Source organism: Temnothorax longispinosus, chromosome 7 (genome assembly GCF_030848805.1).
Source record: "Temnothorax longispinosus isolate EJ_2023e chromosome 7, Tlon_JGU_v1, whole genome shotgun sequence".
Lineage (NCBI taxonomy): Eukaryota > Metazoa > Arthropoda > Insecta > Hymenoptera > Formicidae > Temnothorax > Temnothorax longispinosus.
Genome location: NC_092364.1, coordinates 1,704,074 through 1,725,058, shown reverse-complemented (window position 1 = coordinate 1,725,058; position 20,985 = coordinate 1,704,074). Strand labels below are relative to the sequence as shown.

The following is a 20,985-nucleotide window of genomic DNA, read 5'->3' as shown; positions in this document are numbered from 1 at the left end:
CTCTCTTCCGCAATTGTGACTTCGTCTTCTTCTCCTCATGTCTCTCCCGCGAGTCTTATTGTTATAGAGTCATGCGAATAAGAGCGTAGCGAATAAGATCGGCGAGACGCAGCGACTCACGAAATTCTTCGGAAAATTGTTTTGAAAATTAAAGAAAAATATCCTTTACGTACATCATTTCAGAATACACGAGTCGCAATGTTTATTTTTGTCTCTCTCTCTCTCTCTCTCTCTAGCTTTTTCTCTCTTCTCGCTCTTATTACGTCAAGAGGAAATTTCGTAGAACATTCAGGATCAAGCTCTTTCTCTCGGTCATACAGCTCTCGCGCGAGCAAATGTACATTTATTTATTCCCGCGCACAAGAGAACCGTGATATTCCGTGGGCGTGGGAAGCCGAAGGACTTCGATCCGATCGCGCGATACGGCGAACATTGTGCATTACGTATTATTAGACACGCATCCTGGCAGCGAATAATCGCGCCTCGCGTCCGCGCCCGCGCCCGCGCGGGCGCGGTCTACCGCCTGTCCACTTAACAGAGAACATCGCGGACAGTGACGCAAGCGATTTTAATACTCATCATCCGCCGTCTGTATAGGTGCGCGAAGTAGATCTCTTTTAAAAGATCGTTCGCATTGTCCGCGATGAATGCGCACCCGCGCGCGCGCGCGCGACACGCAGTTATCAGCACGCCTGCAACTCGTGGCTGTCACCGGCGTTATTTTAAAACGGCATTACACTGGACTCGCTCTCTCTCCGTAATGCCGCGATGCCACGGGTACGATAAGTGCCTCGTGAACGCCGCGATTCACCGATCCGCTAAAATGTGAAACTGCCAACTACCGTGGCGTTTTTAATTATCTTCACGGTATCACGCCGGTAATCTCGTGGACGCGAAAACTATTGAGAGTTAAATTTCAGCGCGTTTAAGTTTAAAAAAAAACGCGAGTATTTTAATCCTTTCTGAAGGCGTCCTAGGCGCTTTTCTCCGCCTCCAAATCGCGAAAGGACATCCGTCGTTCTTGTACACCCTCAGACGGACGGTCCCAAGAGATTTCACTTGGCGAATCGCGCCGAATCATTTCCACCGGTTTGTCCTAGATCGAAGGCGGAGTCCTTAAGGCCCCGAGGCGACCGGCGGCACATCGTTAATATTTTCCGGAATCGCGCGGGAAACTGACGGCGATACGTGACGGAGTCGTCCGGGTGTATTAACAAACTAATTAAGGCCAGTGTTCGTTACACGAAGGTAACGCCGTTAACGAGACCGCGGGTTTCCATGCGTTTCTATATTTATTTATGGAGCAGGTCGCGCGGCGATGTAGGGTCAGCGCAGCCACTAACCACCGAGCGTTTCTCGTCGTCGTTATAGCGTCTATTCTCCAGCGGATCGGATACCCTGCGAGGCGGTGTAACCATAGTTACACTATTGTGACACGCTAGCCGTCCTATACGAACCAAAATGCGAGCACGACGACGCGACGGTGGGAAACCGAGGTTTTCCGCCCGAGCGCACAACCGCTTTTATATCCGCGAACGCGGCAAAATCGGGAATTCTTTCCACAGGCGGAAGAAATCACGCGTGCTGGTTGACTATCCGTGTTAAGTCCCCGACGTTCGCGAATATGTTCAAAGTCGATTAACGTCGGGCTCTCTCTGTTGGATTATGATAATTTCGCATTTGCTTTGGAAAGCGCGATCTCAATATTTTCAAAAATCATTAAATCTTCACGCGTCATTCTGCACCATTCACAGCTAGATGGTTGCATGCTCATTCTTTTCACGGCAGAAATCTGGTTGAGACGAGATGACGCGGCCATGAGCTTTCTCGTAAAGAAGAAAAAAAAAGAAACCGCGGAGTTCATAGTGCGTAAAGTAACGATAGCGCCATAATATTACCGTCGACCTCTTGGCAAGCATCCACTGCGATTTAAACGCCTTCGTCCCGGGACCACCTTTTAACGCTCTGTTGCGCTTTAGTCTCGGCTTTAGTAGTCAAACTAAACATCCTGCCGCGTGTAATTTCCGTGTATGGCACGTGCAACATTAAGAATACATTCAAGAATACATTTTAGATTTAGACTATGTTGCGAAAATATCGCGATTCCCTGTACACCCTCATTGGGTGTATCGTGCGAGCGATATGAAGGGGATTTGTCCATAAAATGAAGAGAAATATTGTATTCGGATGTTAAAAACGTCATTATTAAGAAATTATTAAGCTCCGATTCGCGGAGCTTTTCCATATGTATATGCATACGTTCGACGTATAATGAAATGAGGCTACCCGGAGGGATGAACAATTCAATGCCGTCGTTAGACGGCGTAAGGTAAAAATTACAAGCCCGGCATCGATTTTCGAACGACGTCCCGTCACTCGCTTCCGATTATCTCGAGGCGGACGCGAACGCCGTTCGACCTTCGCAAACGTTACGAGAGAAGCTCGATACTGAAGTTTGCGCCTACTCGTCGCGCGAGAGAAACACAGTCCGCGGAAACGCGTTAATACCAACGAATAACAAACGGCAAAGTACATGGCGCTTTTGTTCTCGCCGGCGCGGTAAATGTCGACCGGCGCGGCGTAAAACGCCATTGATTCAGCGCGAATAATATATCGCATGATTTCCCGACAGCTCTCCGTTCTCGTGCGAGGAGAAACTAATTTTGGGCTCCTCGCGAATACTGGATGAGTTTGAGGATTAAAAGGAGAGGACGTGCGTGCATTATTTAAACTTCAGGACGCAGATTCGAGGATTTATTTATGCGCCGCACGGTTGTATAAGATTGTAAAAACAGTCACGGAAGATAGGTAGTAACGTAGTAATAAATATCCTTTTAAATATTTCCCAAACGAACTCGGCGCTCGAGGGAAAGAGGTTTTCCCTCTCTCGTGCGAATGGTCGACCGAGCTGTTGGATTCTCCCGAGGAGGGGGAACGTTAATTCGTCGCTATCCAGTATTCGCGATAGTCCTGAAATATTCCTGCACGGCCACTCTCTCGCAAAAAGGTTTAAATATCGCTGGCGTTTCTATAATTACAGGCGTCGAGCATGCCATGCGCACTTAACGGGGAGGTAATCGCGTTGCACACCTGGCGCAACATGCATCCTTCCACGCCCTTGCCGCAGCAGCAGCTCGACCGCCTCGCCAGGGATATCGAACTGGCCGCATTCGATGAGGAATCTGTCGCAATTATGGCAGTTATCGAGTACGTTACTTCCCTCGTGGACGTTCCTCCGCTCCCCCCAGTGTTCCCACGTGACAAAGACAAGACTCGCGAAATTCTTTCGAAGGAATCCTTCGATCGGGAGGGCCGTCCGAGGGAGCCTCGGCGGCCGAACCACTTTTAATTTGAAGTTAAACTTCAAAGTTTAAGCTGACGCAGTTTTATTACAGCAAAATCCACCCCCGAAATTAAGTTAAGGATAAACTTTGCTTACTGATTCTCATCTCCGGGGCTTAATTCGCAACAGGGATCGTACGTAAAGCCTGCTGACGTCCTATAATTCTTGCGAAAGTCAAACGAAATTTAATCGAATCGAGAACAGCTACTCTTTAAAGTCTTCGAGTCCTTTTTTTCCGTTCACGATTCAATATGAGAACCTTTGATCGTGGAAACGCTAGGAGGGAACTGAAAGTTATTTATTTAATGTGTAAATGCACTTTATTTGCCGTCTCCTATATTTCATCCGCCTGTGCTACAAACGTCAGTTAATTGTACAAATTAACTGGGTTCGCGAGACGGGCCCTTTCGGATGCACCGCTGCACAGGCGGATCTAATTCGTGACACTCGCAAAATTTCCTGAGCGTATTAAGGCCGGCGCGCCGCGGCGAAGCGGCGCCCGTTTAAGCGGACAAGCCGGCAAGTGAAATACGTCAGTAATTGGAGCGCCGTCGTACACCCCGCGAGTTGGCACCGTCGTCTTCGACGACGAGACGAGAGCGCGAGGAAAACGCGATCGAATTGTGATTCTAGACGATAACAAGTTTCGAACTTTCGACCGACCTCTTCCGGCGCAAGCTGCGCTCCGACGGCGTTATACTTCCCGTATTAAAACGCGCTTATTACACCGGGAAATCTCGAGTACTCTTCGCGTACGTGTCCGAAGTCCTGGTAAAAGTTAATCTCTCTATCTTCTGAATTTTTCAACGGAACAAGTAAATCTCTCGTTAACGGAGAAATGCAACGTCGGATCTGAAAGTTTCGTATATAAGAGTTTTTTTTTTTTTATAAAGAATGCACGAAAGATTCTTCGATGTGGCTAACATTTCTACGGAATTAAGATTCAGGAGGTCGCGCCGTTAGAGGAAAAAAAGGACCTCTGTCTGATCATCGATAATCCGTTTTCTCACTCTCGAGTTCGATATAAGCGACGTGTACAAGCTGACACAGGCGGGAATCGCGGAATAAGCTCATTCATAGTCGTGTGTACTCTGGAAACGGAAGTGCGAACGCGCTTTGAGATGTATTTGGAGATACGCGATGCACCAGAGACTCGCTCCGGTTCACGAGTGAGTGGCAAATAAGTAGCTCGTTAAAGATGAAGTGGCGAATAAGCAGCTCGTTAAAGATGAAGTGGCGGTCAGGAGAGAGGGGAGAAAAAAAAAGGAGTGTAAAAGCCTTCCGCGCTGATCCGTCAGCGGAAACGGAGTGGAAGCCCCGCGGCATTGGTTGCGCTTTTCGCGGTTCGTCTGACAGTAGTCTCGTGCTGCGCCGAAGTACGACAAAAGAACTTTCTCTCCCTCCTTCTCTCGTCTCTTTTTTTTTCTCTTCTTTATTACGCCCCTACAGTGACTCTCGGTGCGCGATGACGGTAGACGAAGGATTTAAGACAGGTCGTCCGTCGCGCGAAACAAGACGCGAGCACACTCGTGTCGACAGCCCCGTGTCTCGACAGCAGGGGAATTAATCTAGCACATTGCGCAGATGTTACCTCTTACTAAAAGTCACGTATTAGTTTATATTTCAAGTTCTTTTATTTGTCATCGCACAGAAGTATTCGTATACGAAAGCGTTTCTATGTTTCACACAGGTAGACTTTTGGTATTCAACGTTTACTTCGACAACGTCGAATGAAATAAATATAATATCGGAGTAAATAAATGTACCGAATACTTATGCGAGAAAGTAGATATCGGTCCCAATTGGTGATATATGATTTCATTAAGATTTTTACGCTAATAATTCGTGATACAATTTTTCGGCATATCCACTCTTTGCCCGCAGATTCAATGTCTCCACCGAGAGGAGTAAACGTGGGATGTAGTTGACACTACCTTCCACCTAGCGAGAGCACGACGACGGAGGCGGTGGACGAGGAGGAGGAGGAGGAGGGGGAGGAGGAGGGGGAGGAAGAGGAGGAAGACGAGGACCAGGAGGACGACGACGACGACGACGACGAAAACGAGGACGAGGACGAGGGCGAGGAGGAGGAGGAAGAGGAGAAGGGAAGAGAACGTGACGGTAGCGTCGGTGAAGGTGGTGCCGTTCGCCGAATTCCGGTGTCCAGCGACGAGGAGTACCGGAAGCGTGGCGTTCGCGCGTTCGCGCGTTCGCGCGTACGTGCGTGCGTGCGTGCGGGCGGGCGTGCGTGCGCGCGCACGGGCGCGTGGGCGAACGCGCGCTCCGTCAGCGTATTCGCCGCGCGCATGGTAAAGGGGTACGCGAGAGCACGGGCGAGGGTGAGGCGGGCTACGCGGGACCGGCGGTGGTGCCCCGAGGAACGGGGTTTGAGCCGAGAGCTCCAGAGATCCGTTCGCGAGAGAATCAGAGGACGCGCGATCGCCCGCGCGAACCGGTAACTGTACCGGACGCGGAGCGCTGGAACGACTTTTCGAATTAAAGAGAGAGGGAAAGAGAGAGATAAAGAGAAATAAAGAGATAAAGAGAGAGAGAGAGAAAGAGAGACAGGGAGAGGACAAGAGATAGTCCGTCAGACATGAACGTTACTCCGACGGTGGAGTTACTCGGCAATGACAGCGTCTCTACCAACGGTCTCGACTGTGGCGGTGAGCCCATTCAATATACGTTTTGGGAGCGTGGAGTTATAATAGTGCTCACCATCATCCTCAGTCTCGCCACGGTCATCGGCAACATTATGGTTATGATATCGTTCAAGATTGACAAGCAACTGCAAACGATCTCCAACTATTTCCTCTTCAGCCTGGCGGTGGCCGACTTCGCGATCGGCCTAATCTCCATGCCCCTCTTTACGCTGTACACGGTGCTCGGTTACTGGCCGCTCGGACCGCACGTGTGCGACACGTGGCTCGCACTTGACTATCTCGCGAGCAATGCATCGGTCCTTAATCTTCTTATAATCAGCTTTGATAGGTACTTTTCTGTCACGCGCCCGCTTACCTATCGGGCCAAGAGGACCACAACCAAAGCGGCCATCATGATCGGTGAGTATCATTTCATTTTTGGAGAATCTTTTCTTTCTGCTTGAAGAAATCAGAGAATTCTCGGAGAACTTTGTCGAGACTCGGGAAACTTTGACTTTTGTCGAACGTGTCTCTTTGAAGATTTTGTTTTTCATTTGTGATTTAAAACTGCTCCACGTCTCTCTTACAAAGTTCAAATAAATATCCTGATAAAATAATTTATATTACGCTTATAATAAATTACGGCATTCTAATATACTTCAATATAGTATTCGTTGAAAAATAATCGAAGCGACGTTAATCGTTCCAGGGTCCGCTTGGGGTATATCGCTGCTTCTTTGGCCACCATGGATCTACGCGTGGCCGTACATCGAGGGTACAAGGACCGTGCCGGATAACGCATGCTACATCCAATTCATCGAGACTAACCACTACATCACCTTTGGCACCGCCATCGCCGCGTTTTATGTTCCTGTCCTTATAATGTGTGTTCTTTACTTCCGGATCTGGAGGGAGACGGAGAAACGTAAGAAGGATCTGCCAAACTTACAGGCCGGAAAACAAGATGCGAGCAAGCGCAGCAACTCGAGGTGGTAACTAACGCTTTCACGTGTTTCTCCCTTCGAACTTGTCGTCAGCACGTCACAAAAAAAAATCGCACGTGCAACCCCTGCACAAGAAAGATGGTAACACATTGTCCCGTTTAGAAGATCAGCCCTTCCCTTGATTTAGGGCACAGATGCACTAGTGAATGGCCGATTGAAACGTATTGTTTTAGAATTACGTTCTTCCTTTCATAAAGATATATTATTTTAGTCGAGTACTTATTGTTTCCTCCTTGGAGATATTAAATCGAACTGAATGTGTGTGTTCCCTTATGGTTACTTTGATGTTGTTTCTCGTTATTCTTTAATGTTTGTTCATGATCTTTACAACAATACGTACTTATTATCTATTTTGTCGAGATCTACGGATCTTGTTGTTTGAATATTTTCTATTTGTTTCATTTTAATTTGATAAAAATATTCTTCCGTTAATCTACGTAACGAGATGCTCCTTTCGACAACGCGAACACGTGTGCTTTGCGAATATCGCGAGGTCGAAAGACCGAGATGCGATCTGACGTGCTTATCGTCACTTTTCCCTCTAGCGACGAGGGTTTAGACCTGGAGGAGAGCAGAAGACAGCGAAGCGAGTCGAGCACCGCCGACGATGTTTCGCACGCCACGCACATCGCCGTTTCCTACATTGATAAGCACTACCCGGAATACAAGAGCGTAAGTAACAGTCGTAAGCGTGAGTTTTGAATGCGCGTACACCAGTGGGAATAAGTTTTGCACGTTTTCTCGTCTTTACGAATGCTACTGAAAGTTATAACCTTGTACTTACACAACTCGCGCATTTCGGGATTGATACGCGTTATTACTATGAAAATTTCATATCTTCTTGCGTTTTCATTATTAATTTAAGGAGAAAATCGGGAAAGATTCGGTATTCCGCTATGACGCAAAGTTACGTTTGCGGACGCACGCTTTAGATCGACCATCGCCGCGACTACGATCTTATCCGTTTTTCCGTTTTTCGGGCGTGCAGCACAGGCCATTTTCCTGGACCTGGCTGAAGATGTGGTGCATCGCGTGGTGGCACAGCGGTCGAGAGGACGAGGACGACGACGAGGAGATCGCCGGGGCGGAAAGCAGCCGCACCGGGGTCGCCTACGAGGACACGCTCACGCCCCTGTCGGCCGAGACGCCGCTTCCCAGCACGGTATCACGGTGTCCTTCCCTCAGCGCGATACAGGCCACGGGGATCGTTCTGGACAAGGCCGTGTTGCAGCACGAGTACAAAAGGCCGACGCGACCGGTCGACCTCAAGACTATCTCCAGCGATTCCGTATGTGACGCTGCTATTCGTTTCTATTTGGAAATCGAGAGAACAAGTATCATCTTTTAACAAGTTACTGGGAAAAATCAATATGCTATTAGAGTTACATATTATTGAATTAGGATTAAACTTATATATTATTGCGATTGACTCACTCGAAGATCTATAGTATCTATTCTATGCTATGCGCGTGTCTTCTTTGTTTGCAGGTTTATACGATTCTGATCAAATTGCCGAGCAACGGCGAAAAATTCAGCGAGGGGACGAGCATAAAGATGATCCATGACGAGTCCGTGTCGATTCAGTTGCACAGCATGATGGAAGATAGCGACGACGGTGGTGGTGGAGGCGGCGGCGGCAGCGGCGTCGGTGCCAGCAAGTTCTTCCGTCTCGGTGGCGGTTCCGTGTCGAGTCCGGCCTCCTCGACGGTGACGAGAAGGTCGTCGCAGATGCCGGACATCAGGATACCGCTGAACGCGAAGAACATACCGAAGGCACTGACGGGCAAGTGCATCCTGAACAAGCAGCCCAACAAGAAGAAGAAGTTACAAAAGGCCGGAGAAGGCCGCGATAAGAAGGCCGCGAAAACGCTGACGGCTATCCTGTTTGCGTTCGTCTTCACGTGGACCCCGTATAACGTCCTGGTACTCATCAAGTCCATCTCCGCCTGCACCTTGCACATACCCCAGAGGCTATGGGACCTCTTTTATTACCTTTGCTACATCAACAGTACTGCGAACCCAGTGTTGTACGCTTTATGCAACGCGGCTTTCCGCAGGACCTACGTGAGGATTGTAAAATGCAAGTGGCGCAGCAGGAACCGCGGCACCGCGATGGGGTGACATCAGTAATCGGACGATGCGCGTTTCGACCTTTTTTGCATCGGGGAGAGGGGACAGCCCCCTCCTCGCGGTTCCTGCTCGATATCAGCACATCACAGAATTGGGAGTCAACGACCACGCGCGCGCGCACGTGTGCACACACACATACATGCATACACCGAAGCAACGCTGTATTATTATTATTATTACGATTATTATTATTGTCATTGTTGTTATGTTGCCGTTTACTTTTCCTCCGTTTTACGCGTTTCTCAGAGCGCACGAAAAAGCGGAAACGAGGAGACCGACGACTGCCGCGAACGAGTTTGGCATTCGGCGACTGCCAAACCACCCTGTTCCTAACGATAACGCTCGTTGTTACGGGTACATCCGGTTGTTTGGGCCGCGCATCGAGCCCACCCTCCGGACCGTCGGACCGCACGCGACGTCTAATATCCGATCGACCAGGAGAAGAAAGGCTAGCGAATTTTCTTCCGAACGATTCTCTACTGAATCGCCATGGAACAAGAGATTAACCCCTTGACGACCGCGTTGTTCCCGCGCGTCGACCGATCGCGCGCATTTTTCAGTGGAAATTCTATTAATCGTCAGTAATTACATGGATAACTCGGTTATCCCCCGACGTGACGTCGGAGTTTAACGCTCTCTCGAACGTAATTGTATAACTCCATAATTACATTGGTATCCATGAATGCGTAAAAAGAATTAATCACGAACTAATATATCCTTGTCGGGGGGTTAACGATATATGACGCCGAGCGACGTGAACGAGCCTCCCTCCTCGTGTAAGAGCGTAGGGACGGTTTTGTTTGTTCATAATATTCCCGGATAATTTCTCGAATTTCCTACGGCACTGATATCGATCGTCTATATCAAGGCGCGTGAATATTTAATGAGGCAGTGGTTCTTAAGCTTTTTTGAGTCGCGGACTCTTGGGGAAACCGGGGGTTCTCAGTTTGATTATTATTTCGAAATCTCGACAGCTGGAATCTTTTCACTCTAAAAAATTGATGTGGGTGACAGGGGTGACGGTATTGCGTCGGAGAATTGGGAAATTGAGGGAGAAAATCGAGAGGAGGGAAAAGGAAATGCGGGCTCGTTCGCGTCGCGCACGGGAAGCGCGTGCCGGCCGTCAGCGCACTAGTCAAAACGCACGCAGCTCCGGTCTCCGAGTTTCGCCGAGAAGTAACGCGATGTGGATACTGCCATGAATATAACGTATTAATATCTCTCCGAATGTCGCGCGTACCTACGCGAGTTCGCGCGAGTTCGGAATTATATTGCGTATCCGGTGCCCCTCGGGATCGAGGGGGGAACCGGTATACCTTCCCTTCCTCCCGGTACGATCGTCATCGTCGTCGCCGTGACACCGGAAGCATCCGGTTGCTCCCGGGAGCTTTTCTGCCGGAGGATGGAGGACGAAGGGAGCGGCGGCGATGGCGAATAGTAACGGGGAGAGTAGATGAGGGGAGAAAAGCTAAGTCACAAGCACAAGAACCTATTTAAGTAAAAAAAAATATATATCGAAAGGATAACGATAATCTTCTGTGCGTCGCGTAGAACCGCGACGGGCGATACAAACACTCGATGTAAATTTTACGAAGTAGCGAAGTGTAAAACTGTAAATGAATGTGTTTAAATGTAATAATGCTGGGAGGGGCGGGAGGGGAAGGAGATGGAAAAAGGGAGTTGGCCACGGGGGGCTGGCTGGGACGGCTAGCGGAGTATGTGAAAATAATTAGCGATTAGGGAAAACGAAAGAGAGAGAGGTATATAGGAAGAAGAGCGAGAGATTTAACGCTAAATCGAATTCTTCCGTAAAACTAAAATACATTCTAATTATATGTGCCAAACAAAGCTTTAAAAGATTATACCAAGATTATACGACGTGAGAGTAAGAGAGAGACGAGGGCGGAGCGAAAAGGAGGAATGTCGTAGCGCACTCTCGATGCTGCTGAGAAACGAGATACCGATGAAATATATAGTTAATAAAAAAAATTAAATAAAATAACAAATAAAATAAGAGCACTGTGTCGAGCGATACACGACTTTAGCGATCGAAAGGCTCGTAAAGTAATCAAAGTCAACCGTACGCGCGCCGACATGCCTATAGTGACCTCAAGACTGCGGAACTCTTCATTTTCATCCCTTTGTGACTTCGTGTAATTAAATACCTCGCGCATACCTCGAGTTTACATACAGCCAGAAGATGCAATCTTTTACATAAGTGTACTTTGAGTTCTTTCTTTCCTTTTTCATGGGTCATACGTATTCACATGAATGTTAAAGAGTCGATCTAAATTGAGTCTCAGCTAATTTCCACTTGCGGAAGTGCTCTTCGGAGATTCCGGGAAGGATTCTGAGGATAGATTCTCTAGTTTCTTTCGCGTATCGTTCACTCGCCACTCGAAGCAAGAAACATAATCGCTGCTCGAAAGAAGAAGAACGAACAGCGACGTTCCTATGTACGCGTCGGCACGCGTGCGTTTGTACCTTGTACAAAATACCCACGCACACTAAACACGCACTCTCGTGCGATCAGCATACACATATATACACGGTGCAGTGTCGCGGATAGTAATACGTACTCGCGGGGATGCATCTGCGGGTGCGAGGAGCCCGTCGAGAGTTCACGCGACTCCTCTCGGTCTCTCGCGACGATCGCGGAGAGATCCGCGAGATTCTCGGCTGGATCCCGTACGGGTAGATCGGCGAGGAAGGGACTCGACGACAGAGAGAGAGACCGTTGATCACGAAACGAACCTAGGTACATCGGATGGACGCGACGGTAGTTATACGTATCGACAGCGTATAATTAACGAGTACAATTAATCAATGATTTCGATCTATTATTCGGGTACTTTTGATACGAGGATTCGCGCTGATTTGGAGGCCGTTACGCGAGCGATTATACTGGATATAAGCTGTAAACACGATTTCCGTTTCCCGGAAGGTGCGATAAAAGCGACTTCGAGCTGTTTTATAACGAATTTTAAAGCATACTTTCTCTCAATAGATGTGTTAAAGAATTTCAGGATCTCCCGATAACAATTAAGGTATTATAAGCATATAATTATTACTGTTGGTGTCGTAAGTCTTTAGTGAAAGAGGCAATGTGGAGTGTCACACGTGAGGAAACAAATACGTAATAAAAAAAATAATAAAATTTAAAAAAAAAAGATAAACGTATGTACATCTGTATAATCTCTCGCGTTTTCAGGCATTTTTGAACGCCGCCGAACATACGGGGGAAGGGAATAACGTAAGACTCGGTGATATTTTTTTACCTTTTATAGTCGATCTCGCGCGACGAGACCTTTGACGAATCGCGTCGATACTTACCTAAAATGCGACGGTAAACGCGAATGAGATGAGTGATATAAGAACATAACTGACGTTCGACGTTTTCGTTGCGCTTGTATTTTCTTCGCGACGCAAGAGACGTCGCAAACGCGGAAACAAATTTCGAAGCGAGAACTTGAGGCTTATAGCACTTTTTGTCGAATTCGCGATTCCGCGAGCATGAGCACTGAAACGGGGAGAAGCTCAAGACTTTCGAGAAACCGCGTTTCTGGGGAGATTGTGGTAATTTGCGAGAGGATCGATATTTCGGCGCAGAACAGAATCGGGATCCAAATCGGAATTTAGTCTGAAATGTATCAGGGAGACTGCGTATAGATTTTTAAGAAAAAAAGGAGACCATGTCAAATAGTGGAAATTTATTCGAAAAAGACGAACGGCACAGAGGGGTCGATTATGTCGCAGAATTCGTTTCGCTTTCTCGATCCAAAACAAAATTTAAAAAATTGTGTATTGTATTTGTCTGAAAGTAAACGTTATAATGTGTGAGATTATTAATGTGGCAATTATGTATGGCAAGAACACTTGCGGTATTTTAAATAGAGGAACGAGCGTACGCGGCTGTCCGCTGTACAAAAATTTGCGTTCTTACGGAAAGGAGTGTCAGAAACATCGCAACTTTGGGGATATATTCTAGAACCTGTCGTCACACGTTGAAGCTCCAGCTCGAAAGAAAAACGTTATACTCAGAGATCCGTGAAAAGCATTTTCTCCCATGCTCTTACGCAAACACTTTATTTATTTATTCCAGCACCGGAACATATCTTCAAAGTTCGGCTTCGCACTATAGGAGATACACTCTGCGGGATATATTTATTTCGATATTTATTATAAAAGAATCCGTAAACGTAAGACGTATAATAACAAAGAGCGTGTTAGCCGCGAGATTAAAAATTGCGCGTGGACTCACGCGATGGTCGACTTCTGGCCAGGGTGTTGGACCTCCGATCGAGGGGTCGATATAACGTGAGATAATAATGCTAAAATAACGACTGGACGAAATCCGATTGAAAGCTGCTGCTACTGCTATGTAAACGATTATAACTGCCTCTCTTTATTTACCTGTTTCCTTTGTAGTACATCACGTCGAGACGTAATGTAACGCGCGACGTGCACGTTGCGCGCCGAAAAAGAAAAAAAAAAGGGAAACACTCTCCTTCGTCGAATGCGTTGAAATGTACAAAGCGAATATATTTCATCGTGTGTTAAACGTAAGATTTAGGTATTTTCAAAGGAAATCTCAAACATATATAGCGCATGTACCTGGGTACCCTCTTACGACACTGCACATTCATACATAGTTATATATATATATATATAAATATATATAATATATGTAATATATATATTATATATATAATATGCACAATATTATATATGTAATATATATAATATAAATATATATACACTTGGAATATACGCGTACGATGCGTGCTATTTATCTCAAAACGAATGTTCTCGCATAAAAAAGCGTATACCGGAGATAAACGAAATGATGTACGACTTTTTTTAATCGTAGATTATTGTAAACACCGATGTAATCAGTCTATGTTTATATACGTGTTTTATATTAATGAAGAATTTACGATTCGAGAGTAACGTATAAGACGCCAAAGAGACAGAGACGTTGAAGATAAAAAGAGGAAAAAAAAAAAGAAAAAAGAGAGAGGGGAAAGACGAACGAGCGTGTAGAAAATTGTGTAACGCGATACCGATAGAATTTGGAAGAATATACTCCGTTGTCTGTGACAAAGAGATTGTATGTAAGTACGACACTGTCCGACATTCCTTTTGTGTTTTCGCATTCTTACGACGACCCCTCGGTCGCACACTCACACATTTCCGGTCGATTCATAGATACTAATTTCTACTTTCGTCTCTAATTTCTTCTAGATTCTTACATGGATTTTTCTTTTTATTAACTAACTAACTGGTATCGGATGTTTCCTAAGCTTTTACTATAAAATAAGGCTGTAGATGGAAAACTATAGGTTTTCCCTACTCTTGTACTCTTTTACTGTCCTCTAAACTTATTGTATGGCCCCCCCCTCGGACTTATACGTATTTCCTAATTCATTTCGGGAAGTCCTTGCTGTCATTTTCCGTGGACTGTCCCTTCCTACGTGGTAACTGTAGCGTGATGGGCTGCACCGCGTCCTGATGTTGCTTCCTAGGTTGGGCGGCAGGGTGGCCGATGGTGGTGGTGGTGGTGGTCGTCGCGGTGCTGCCGCGATGGAAGGTAATCTTCAGGTTTGGCACGTGCTGCTCGGTGCCGGCCCAGTCGAAGTTGAAGATAGGCGCCTCCGGGTGTCCGAGCGTGTCCGAGTCGGGCGTGTTGACGGGCGTGGTCGGCGTGGTGATGTACGGGCTCAGGTCCTGGTGTACCACGTCTGGAACCCTCTGTAGCGCGTCCGACCACGCCGTGCCCCAGTTTTCCAGGGGGGTGGTATCGGGCGGCGGCGGTTCGGCCGTCGCGGTGGCGATCGAGGGTGGCGGCGGCGCGAGCAACGCCTTTGTCGGCAGCCGCTTGTGCAGCAACAGGCCGCTCCGTTCCGCGCTGCAGCAATAGTCCCGGTCGAGGTCGGTAAGATAATACTTGGTGCCGGGTACCGACAGCACGTCCGCGCAGCCGCTTGCGTACTGCGTGCCGTGACACTGCACGAATTTGGCCCGATAGCCGGCCAGATGCAACGAGCTCTTGTGGTACTGCTTGTGGTGGTATCTGACCGCGTCGTCCAGGACGTGCTGCTGATGATCGGAAATCGCGCCCTGGACGCCCCTGCCCTCGTGCTGCTCCGCGCCGCTTATCGACATGTCCACTGGCTCCGCGTCGTCCCGCAGAAGCCGCCGGTTGGGGTAATCCGTCGACTGCGCGATCTTCGAAGCACCGTGCGACTCCGTCTCGGACCGGTCCGAGTGAAGCGACGGCGAGAGCTGGGTATCGGTGGTGTCGTTGGAATATGTCCGAACGTATTCCTGGACTTGATTGGTAGGAGGTCCTGCGGAGGGATAAACGGTACCGCGACCTTGACCGCTGGGGCAGAGCCCGTAGGTGAACTTCGTTTGAGACGAGTACTGGTACAGCCATGAACTGGAGCGCATTACTTCGGCCTCCCTGTCGCTGTAATTATTGTATATTGCGCGACGTTATCGAAACTAATTCGAGCGAATTACATTACCGATTAATTAGATAAATATAAAATTTCATAATTTAATAAACGATTAAAAGAGATGATAAAATAATCGTAAACGTACGTGAGCACTTGATTCGTGCAAACGATTATAGGATGCTGACACTCGTCAGAGGTGTCCTTGACCTGCAGCACGCAATGGACCCAGAACCACCTTCCGGAGCGGCTTTGTAGCTTCAGTAAAGCGGTGGTGGATCGCTCCTGATCGGATTGGATGACTAAAATCAAGTTTAGAGAGAACAAATCAGAACACGGAAAAGAAATGGCTTGTCGCAGGATTTTCGATTTCTTTATTATTAAGAGAATTTTTCGTAGCGTAATTACCGGTTTGATGCTTGCAATAGGCGGTCCTTATAGAATCCCAATGAAGTAGATTATACCACGATACGTTGACCAACTCGGCGCGCGTGTACTCCAGGTGACTTTCCGCGCTGCAGAAGAAGAAACCTCCAGGAAAACAGAACTTAGGCAACGCGAATTTCTAAACTTATCAGTGGCGCGTATTATACGTTACGTTTTATCGATATGCAGATATTTCATGTCCATCGAGTGAATCGTGGTAAAGATATTCGTCGCGCCCTGAACGATGCTCTCTCGGGTCTCCGGCAGGACCACCGGGGTGCACGACGCCAGGAAGACGAACTCGTTGCGATTGCAAACGGGAACGAAGGGCAGGAAGTGACCCTCCACGAGAATTACCTGCGAATAGAAACGAACGATGCCGCGGTATCCGTATGGAAAGTGGACGATATCTTACAAGTTAATCAGCGGTTTTTAATCACCTTCTGATCGCCGAATCGCAGCTGCCTCCGAGAATTTCTCGACACGTTGATTCGACACAGGAACAGCCTCCTGTCGCTGGGAATCGGACTGTTTCGGGATAACTGATTTTGCACGACCATATGATCCTGCTTGTCGATCACGTCGTACACGCTGTCCCCGTGAATAAGCAAATCCTCCTGAAAATCTTTCGTCTTATCACGATTGTGATGACTCAGAGACAATAACGCTACTAGCGTTTTAACATTTACAAAAACTGTCGCCTACGTTACATAAGATTACTGTACCATAGAATGCCCGAGATAATCTGCCGCATTTTCTGATATGTATAACAATTTTCCTTGCTGCGTCATCATCATAATAAAACCGGACATCGCCTGGAAAAGACGCACGGACTGTATTCCAAAAATGTGTAGTAAATAGCAGATATAAATGTATATAAAAGATACGATCGTAAAATAATTACAAGTGATCAATATATAAATAAACTTCAAATAATTACTTTTGAAAATCCTATATTGGGTGTTGGAATATTCGAGGACTCGGACGGGCAGTTTTTCAACGCTGAAACGGAAAAAATAGAAGAATCAAAGTTATCGAGATAAAAATACAACATTTAAAAGCACAGATAAATCAATATTACGTGTTTTATTGTAGCATTTGTTGAAGAAACAAAATAGTATAATTGTCATGCAAGAGAAAAATAAATCGCTATCAACATATACGTATGGTACAATGTGGGTTTACTGTCAGCAATAGTACGATAAGGCGAGAATCGTTATTTCTATTTTTATTTTATGCAACGCGAAAACGTGCGAACGCTTTTGATAAGCTCGTCTGTCTATCGCGAATTGTAAAAAAAAGCTGTTGTTTTAGCCGCATTCCTGACCAATGTCCTAGAAATGTAAACGCGAATCTGAGAAAACGCGAAGAAAATAGCTGGAAGGCTAGTAGAAGAATAGCGGAGCGATCGGTTGGAAAGTATCATCGATCCCCGAGGTCATCAGAATGCCGCCTTCCGTCAGAATGCTAATTAAATTCGCTATTTTTCAAATGTGCAGTCTCTTTTTAGTTCTATTCTCTTTATCTTAGATTTTCTTAGACCGCGCGTATCGATTCTTCGTTCTTTGCATGCTGTTCTTACGCCTCATTGTGTCTCGAGTCTTAATTACGTGCGATAGTCTCGGGGCACGCGCGCGGGCTTCCAACGGACCGAAAAGAGAGAGAGAGGGGGGGGGGAAGAGAGAGAGACAGAGAAAGAAAGAGAGAGATTCATTTTAATCTCGTACTTTTTCACGCGATTGCTCGCGCGCTTGCCACCCTCTTCGCAGGAGCTTCCCCGAAAAAGTAAAGAGGGGAAAAAAGGTATGCACCGCGAGACGAAGGAGAGAAAGAGAAGGATGAGGAAAAATGCGTATGCTAATGCAGCACGGCAGCGTTTACTAACGGCGCTACATGGGACTATAGTACCCGATACCGCGAGACAATGAGCGCGAGAGAGAGAGAGAGAGAGGGGGAGGAAAAGAGAAAGAGAGACGGCTAGAAAGGGGGAGGATAGGGGGAGGGCAAGGGGAGCAGAGAGGAGAACGGAGAGAAGAAGAACGCGAGAGGGGAAGGGAAGCTGCGGCGGGCGGCAGAGGAACGATAGGGAGAAAGAGGGCGAGAGGGAGAGAGCGAAGGAGAGAAAGAGAGAGAGACAGAGTGAGAGGGGGACGCGATGCGGGGAGGAGGAGTGTGGGTTACAGGAGCGTGAGAGTGTTGTTGCAAAGGCCGACAGGTCAGCGGATCACCCGGAACTCGCGCTTAGACTCCGCTGAGTTTGAACGCGCGCCGGCCGATCTTGCCTTCTTGCATCGCTTTGCTTCGCTTTGCTTTGCGCTCGCCTCGCCTCGCCTCTCCTCTCCTCTCCTCTCCTCTCTCCGGCGAGTCTCTCTCGTTGTTGGTATCCACCGGGATACCGCGTTCCCCGCCGTCTCTCCCTCTGTCTACGAGAAGCTTACAGCCGGGTTACCCGGCCGACTCCCGCAACTGAATAGAAATTCTCCTTTGCGCGGATCGTTTGAGCGGGTCACCAGCCGATTACGGCCGACGAGGTGAGGAGAGATCGAGAACCGAAAGCGGATTCTCTAAATTCGGCAAATATCTCGGATTAGAGCGTTTAATCGATAATATAAAAGCGACCAAACAATCCTCGACTAACGATAATAACGAACGTTTTCTGTGTATCGAGAAGATAAAATTCAGAATCAAACGGTAACATTTTGCGACCTCCGCTTTTGCATGTTTCCTTGTTACGAGTACTTGCTACAAGTAACAAGATGCTCACTCTTCAGCGAGATAAACTAATACCAAAATTATAAAATTATTATCGACAAAGTTTCCATAATTCTCATTTTTAGATTAACATTTTAATTATCAACAGTTTTTCAATCATTTTTCATCGAGTAATCCTTATGGGATTAATAATGAATTTTCTCACATCGCATTATTGAGATAACTCTCCAAGATTCTTCATTTAAGATATAATTTCAATGATTTTAATCTCTCGTGCATACTTTGTTGTAAAAAAACCGATATTGTTAATAACAATAATCGCAAGATTTATTAGGTTTATTACTTATGCCCGATTATATACTTATTAATCAAGAATTGTCCGTCAGGTCATTTTTGCGTCCGATGGAAATTTATTAACAATCCTTAAGCAACAGTAACATCAATTTAGCGTGTTTTATGGTCGGTACAATGCATCCCGATCATTACGTATAGCACAGTACGCCGAGTACCAATGCGCTCGCTGAAATATCAGAGTACAGACGCGGGGAATTGCATGGCACGAGCGCTTGCCGGCATTGAAGTCTCGGCCGATGGATGTGAATTACTGTAAAGATATAGTAATCGCGATACGCCGATGGGACTCGCTTTATCACCATTCTTTATTTTATAGTAACAAGTTTGCAACTCGGTGTGACGCGACGTGCGTATCATATCGCAAATTTCCTCGATGTTAAACGCAGGTATATATAAGCCGTACTTTTGAGTAACTTAACAATTCTCGATAATAGTTATTCTGAAATCATTATATCAATTTGATATCCAACATTAAGTTAACATTAATATTTGTTGATATTATCATCGATATAGTAAACGTTCAGTATTTAACATTAGTAACTTTTTAAAAATAGATATTAAGAAATAAAAAAAATAAAAAATTCCACGAGTGGCTGTTATTTAGTATTGCCATATATTAGTAATACTGGCTAAACTATATATTAGTATTACTTTAGTATTTCAACGTTTTTTTCCATTGCACCTTAGAACTTCGAGAAACTCTCGGCAATAAAAAATATCGTGCGTCGCTTCCGACATTACGAGTTGAGAATCTTATGAACAACTTTTTCATATAAAAACTTGCTGAGCGAAGAGAATCCGCTTGCAACTTCGAGACACTAAGAGAGAGCTTTAAAATTTAAATACGTGGGCAAGCTCTTTCTCTGATGCTCGCCGTTCGCCATACCTTGCTGAAAGTAGTTGGCTTTTCGCAGGAACACGCAGACCAAGGCCATAAGCTGCAGCTGGGAAAGCCTCTGGCGTGTCGAGGGCGGTAACGGCAGTAAGTCACGTAGATTCGCGATTTCGGCGTTTATCAGGTCCCTTCGAAGTTTGCTGGCGCCTTTCGTAGACTTGCTCGCATCTATCCTTCAAGCACACGCTGACGTTACCGTCATTTGCCGCGGCACACGCACGTGCGACACGTGCGTTCCGTCCCGGTGTCGTTTCGCGAGAGATCGTTGGTGGTCGCACCCACTGTCCACTTCAACATCCCGGGATCCGTGACATCTCGTACTTCAGCGAGGAGCGGCCCGAGTCCTCCGCGGTCCTCCGGGACCACCCGCCCGCGCGTCTCGGCGGGGAAGGACGTCGCGAGGGTGCACTCACCCCTGAATCGGCGCGAGGATCACCGATCCCCAGACAACGCAATGTTCATAATCGAAATATAAGACGTCTTACGTCCCCCGATTTTGGACATTGTGCGGTCTGGGGTCTGGGTCGGTTCTCCATTCAATTTCTCGCGACTAACATCATTTTTATCAAGTTTCATCCGGTCGAAGAGTAAAGACGCAGAAAGCCTCGGGGTGAGTTTTAACGCGCGACGCGTCGTATCGCGCATTCAGAGAGAGGAGTCGGTGGTCCTCGCCAAAGTACGGGGGCGACAACTCCAGCGACGACGACGACGACGACAACGTTGATGACGATGAGGGAGGGATGCCGGGGGGACGGCCGTAACTTACCGATTGAACATATTTCGGTGGCCAGGAAGACATCAGTGGTCGAGCACTGGTGGACAACGAGCGGGAGGACATCCGGGTCGGCAGGTTCTCGCGAAACTGCGGCTACGATCTAACATCCGGGTCATAACGCGCAACCACACTGAACACGTGGATGGACTGGCGGAGGCTGGTTCTCCTACCACCACCAACGTCGCGCGCGGCCGCCGCCACCACCTCCTCCTCCTCCTTCTTCTTTTTCTCCTCCTTCACCGCCAT

General features: G+C 47.2%; 2 protein-coding genes across 11 annotated transcripts in view; one reads left to right on the top strand and one right to left on the bottom strand.

Annotated features, from left to right (window-relative positions):
- Positions 1 to 14,223, top strand: part of LOC139815854 (muscarinic acetylcholine receptor DM1-like) — a 21,602-nt gene extending 7,379 nt beyond the window's left edge. For 5 of the 10 annotated variants that reach the window (XM_071783058.1, XM_071783059.1, XM_071783062.1 and 2 more), the window contains exons 2-7: positions 3,041 to 3,207; positions 5,228 to 6,405; positions 6,695 to 6,977; positions 7,535 to 7,661; positions 7,978 to 8,277; positions 8,478 to 14,223. In XM_071783058.1, coding sequence (XP_071639159.1) covers positions 5,940 to 6,405; positions 6,695 to 6,977; positions 7,535 to 7,661; positions 7,978 to 8,277; positions 8,478 to 9,110 — 1,809 coding nt within the window. In that variant the 5' untranslated portion in view covers positions 3,041 to 3,207; positions 5,228 to 5,939 and the 3' untranslated portion in view covers positions 9,111 to 14,223. The remainder of the gene's footprint in view (positions 1 to 3,040; positions 3,208 to 5,227; positions 6,406 to 6,694; positions 6,978 to 7,534; positions 7,662 to 7,977; positions 8,278 to 8,477) is intronic. The other 5 variants (XM_071783064.1, XM_071783066.1, XM_071783067.1 and 2 more) reach the window with 2 other exon arrangements.
- Positions 14,034 to 20,985, bottom strand: Dysf (neuronal PAS domain protein dysfusion). Its single transcript, XM_071783696.1, has 10 exons — positions 20,920 to 20,985; positions 20,731 to 20,839; positions 19,956 to 20,132; positions 16,944 to 17,005; positions 16,729 to 16,818; positions 16,444 to 16,620; positions 16,176 to 16,360; positions 15,986 to 16,092; positions 15,726 to 15,879; positions 14,034 to 15,591 (listed from the first exon to the last, which is right to left on the bottom strand). The coding sequence occupies exons 1-10, from the start codon at positions 20,983 to 20,985 to the stop codon at positions 14,544 to 14,546; spliced, it is 2,175 nt and encodes a 724-aa protein (XP_071639797.1). The 3' UTR covers positions 14,034 to 14,543.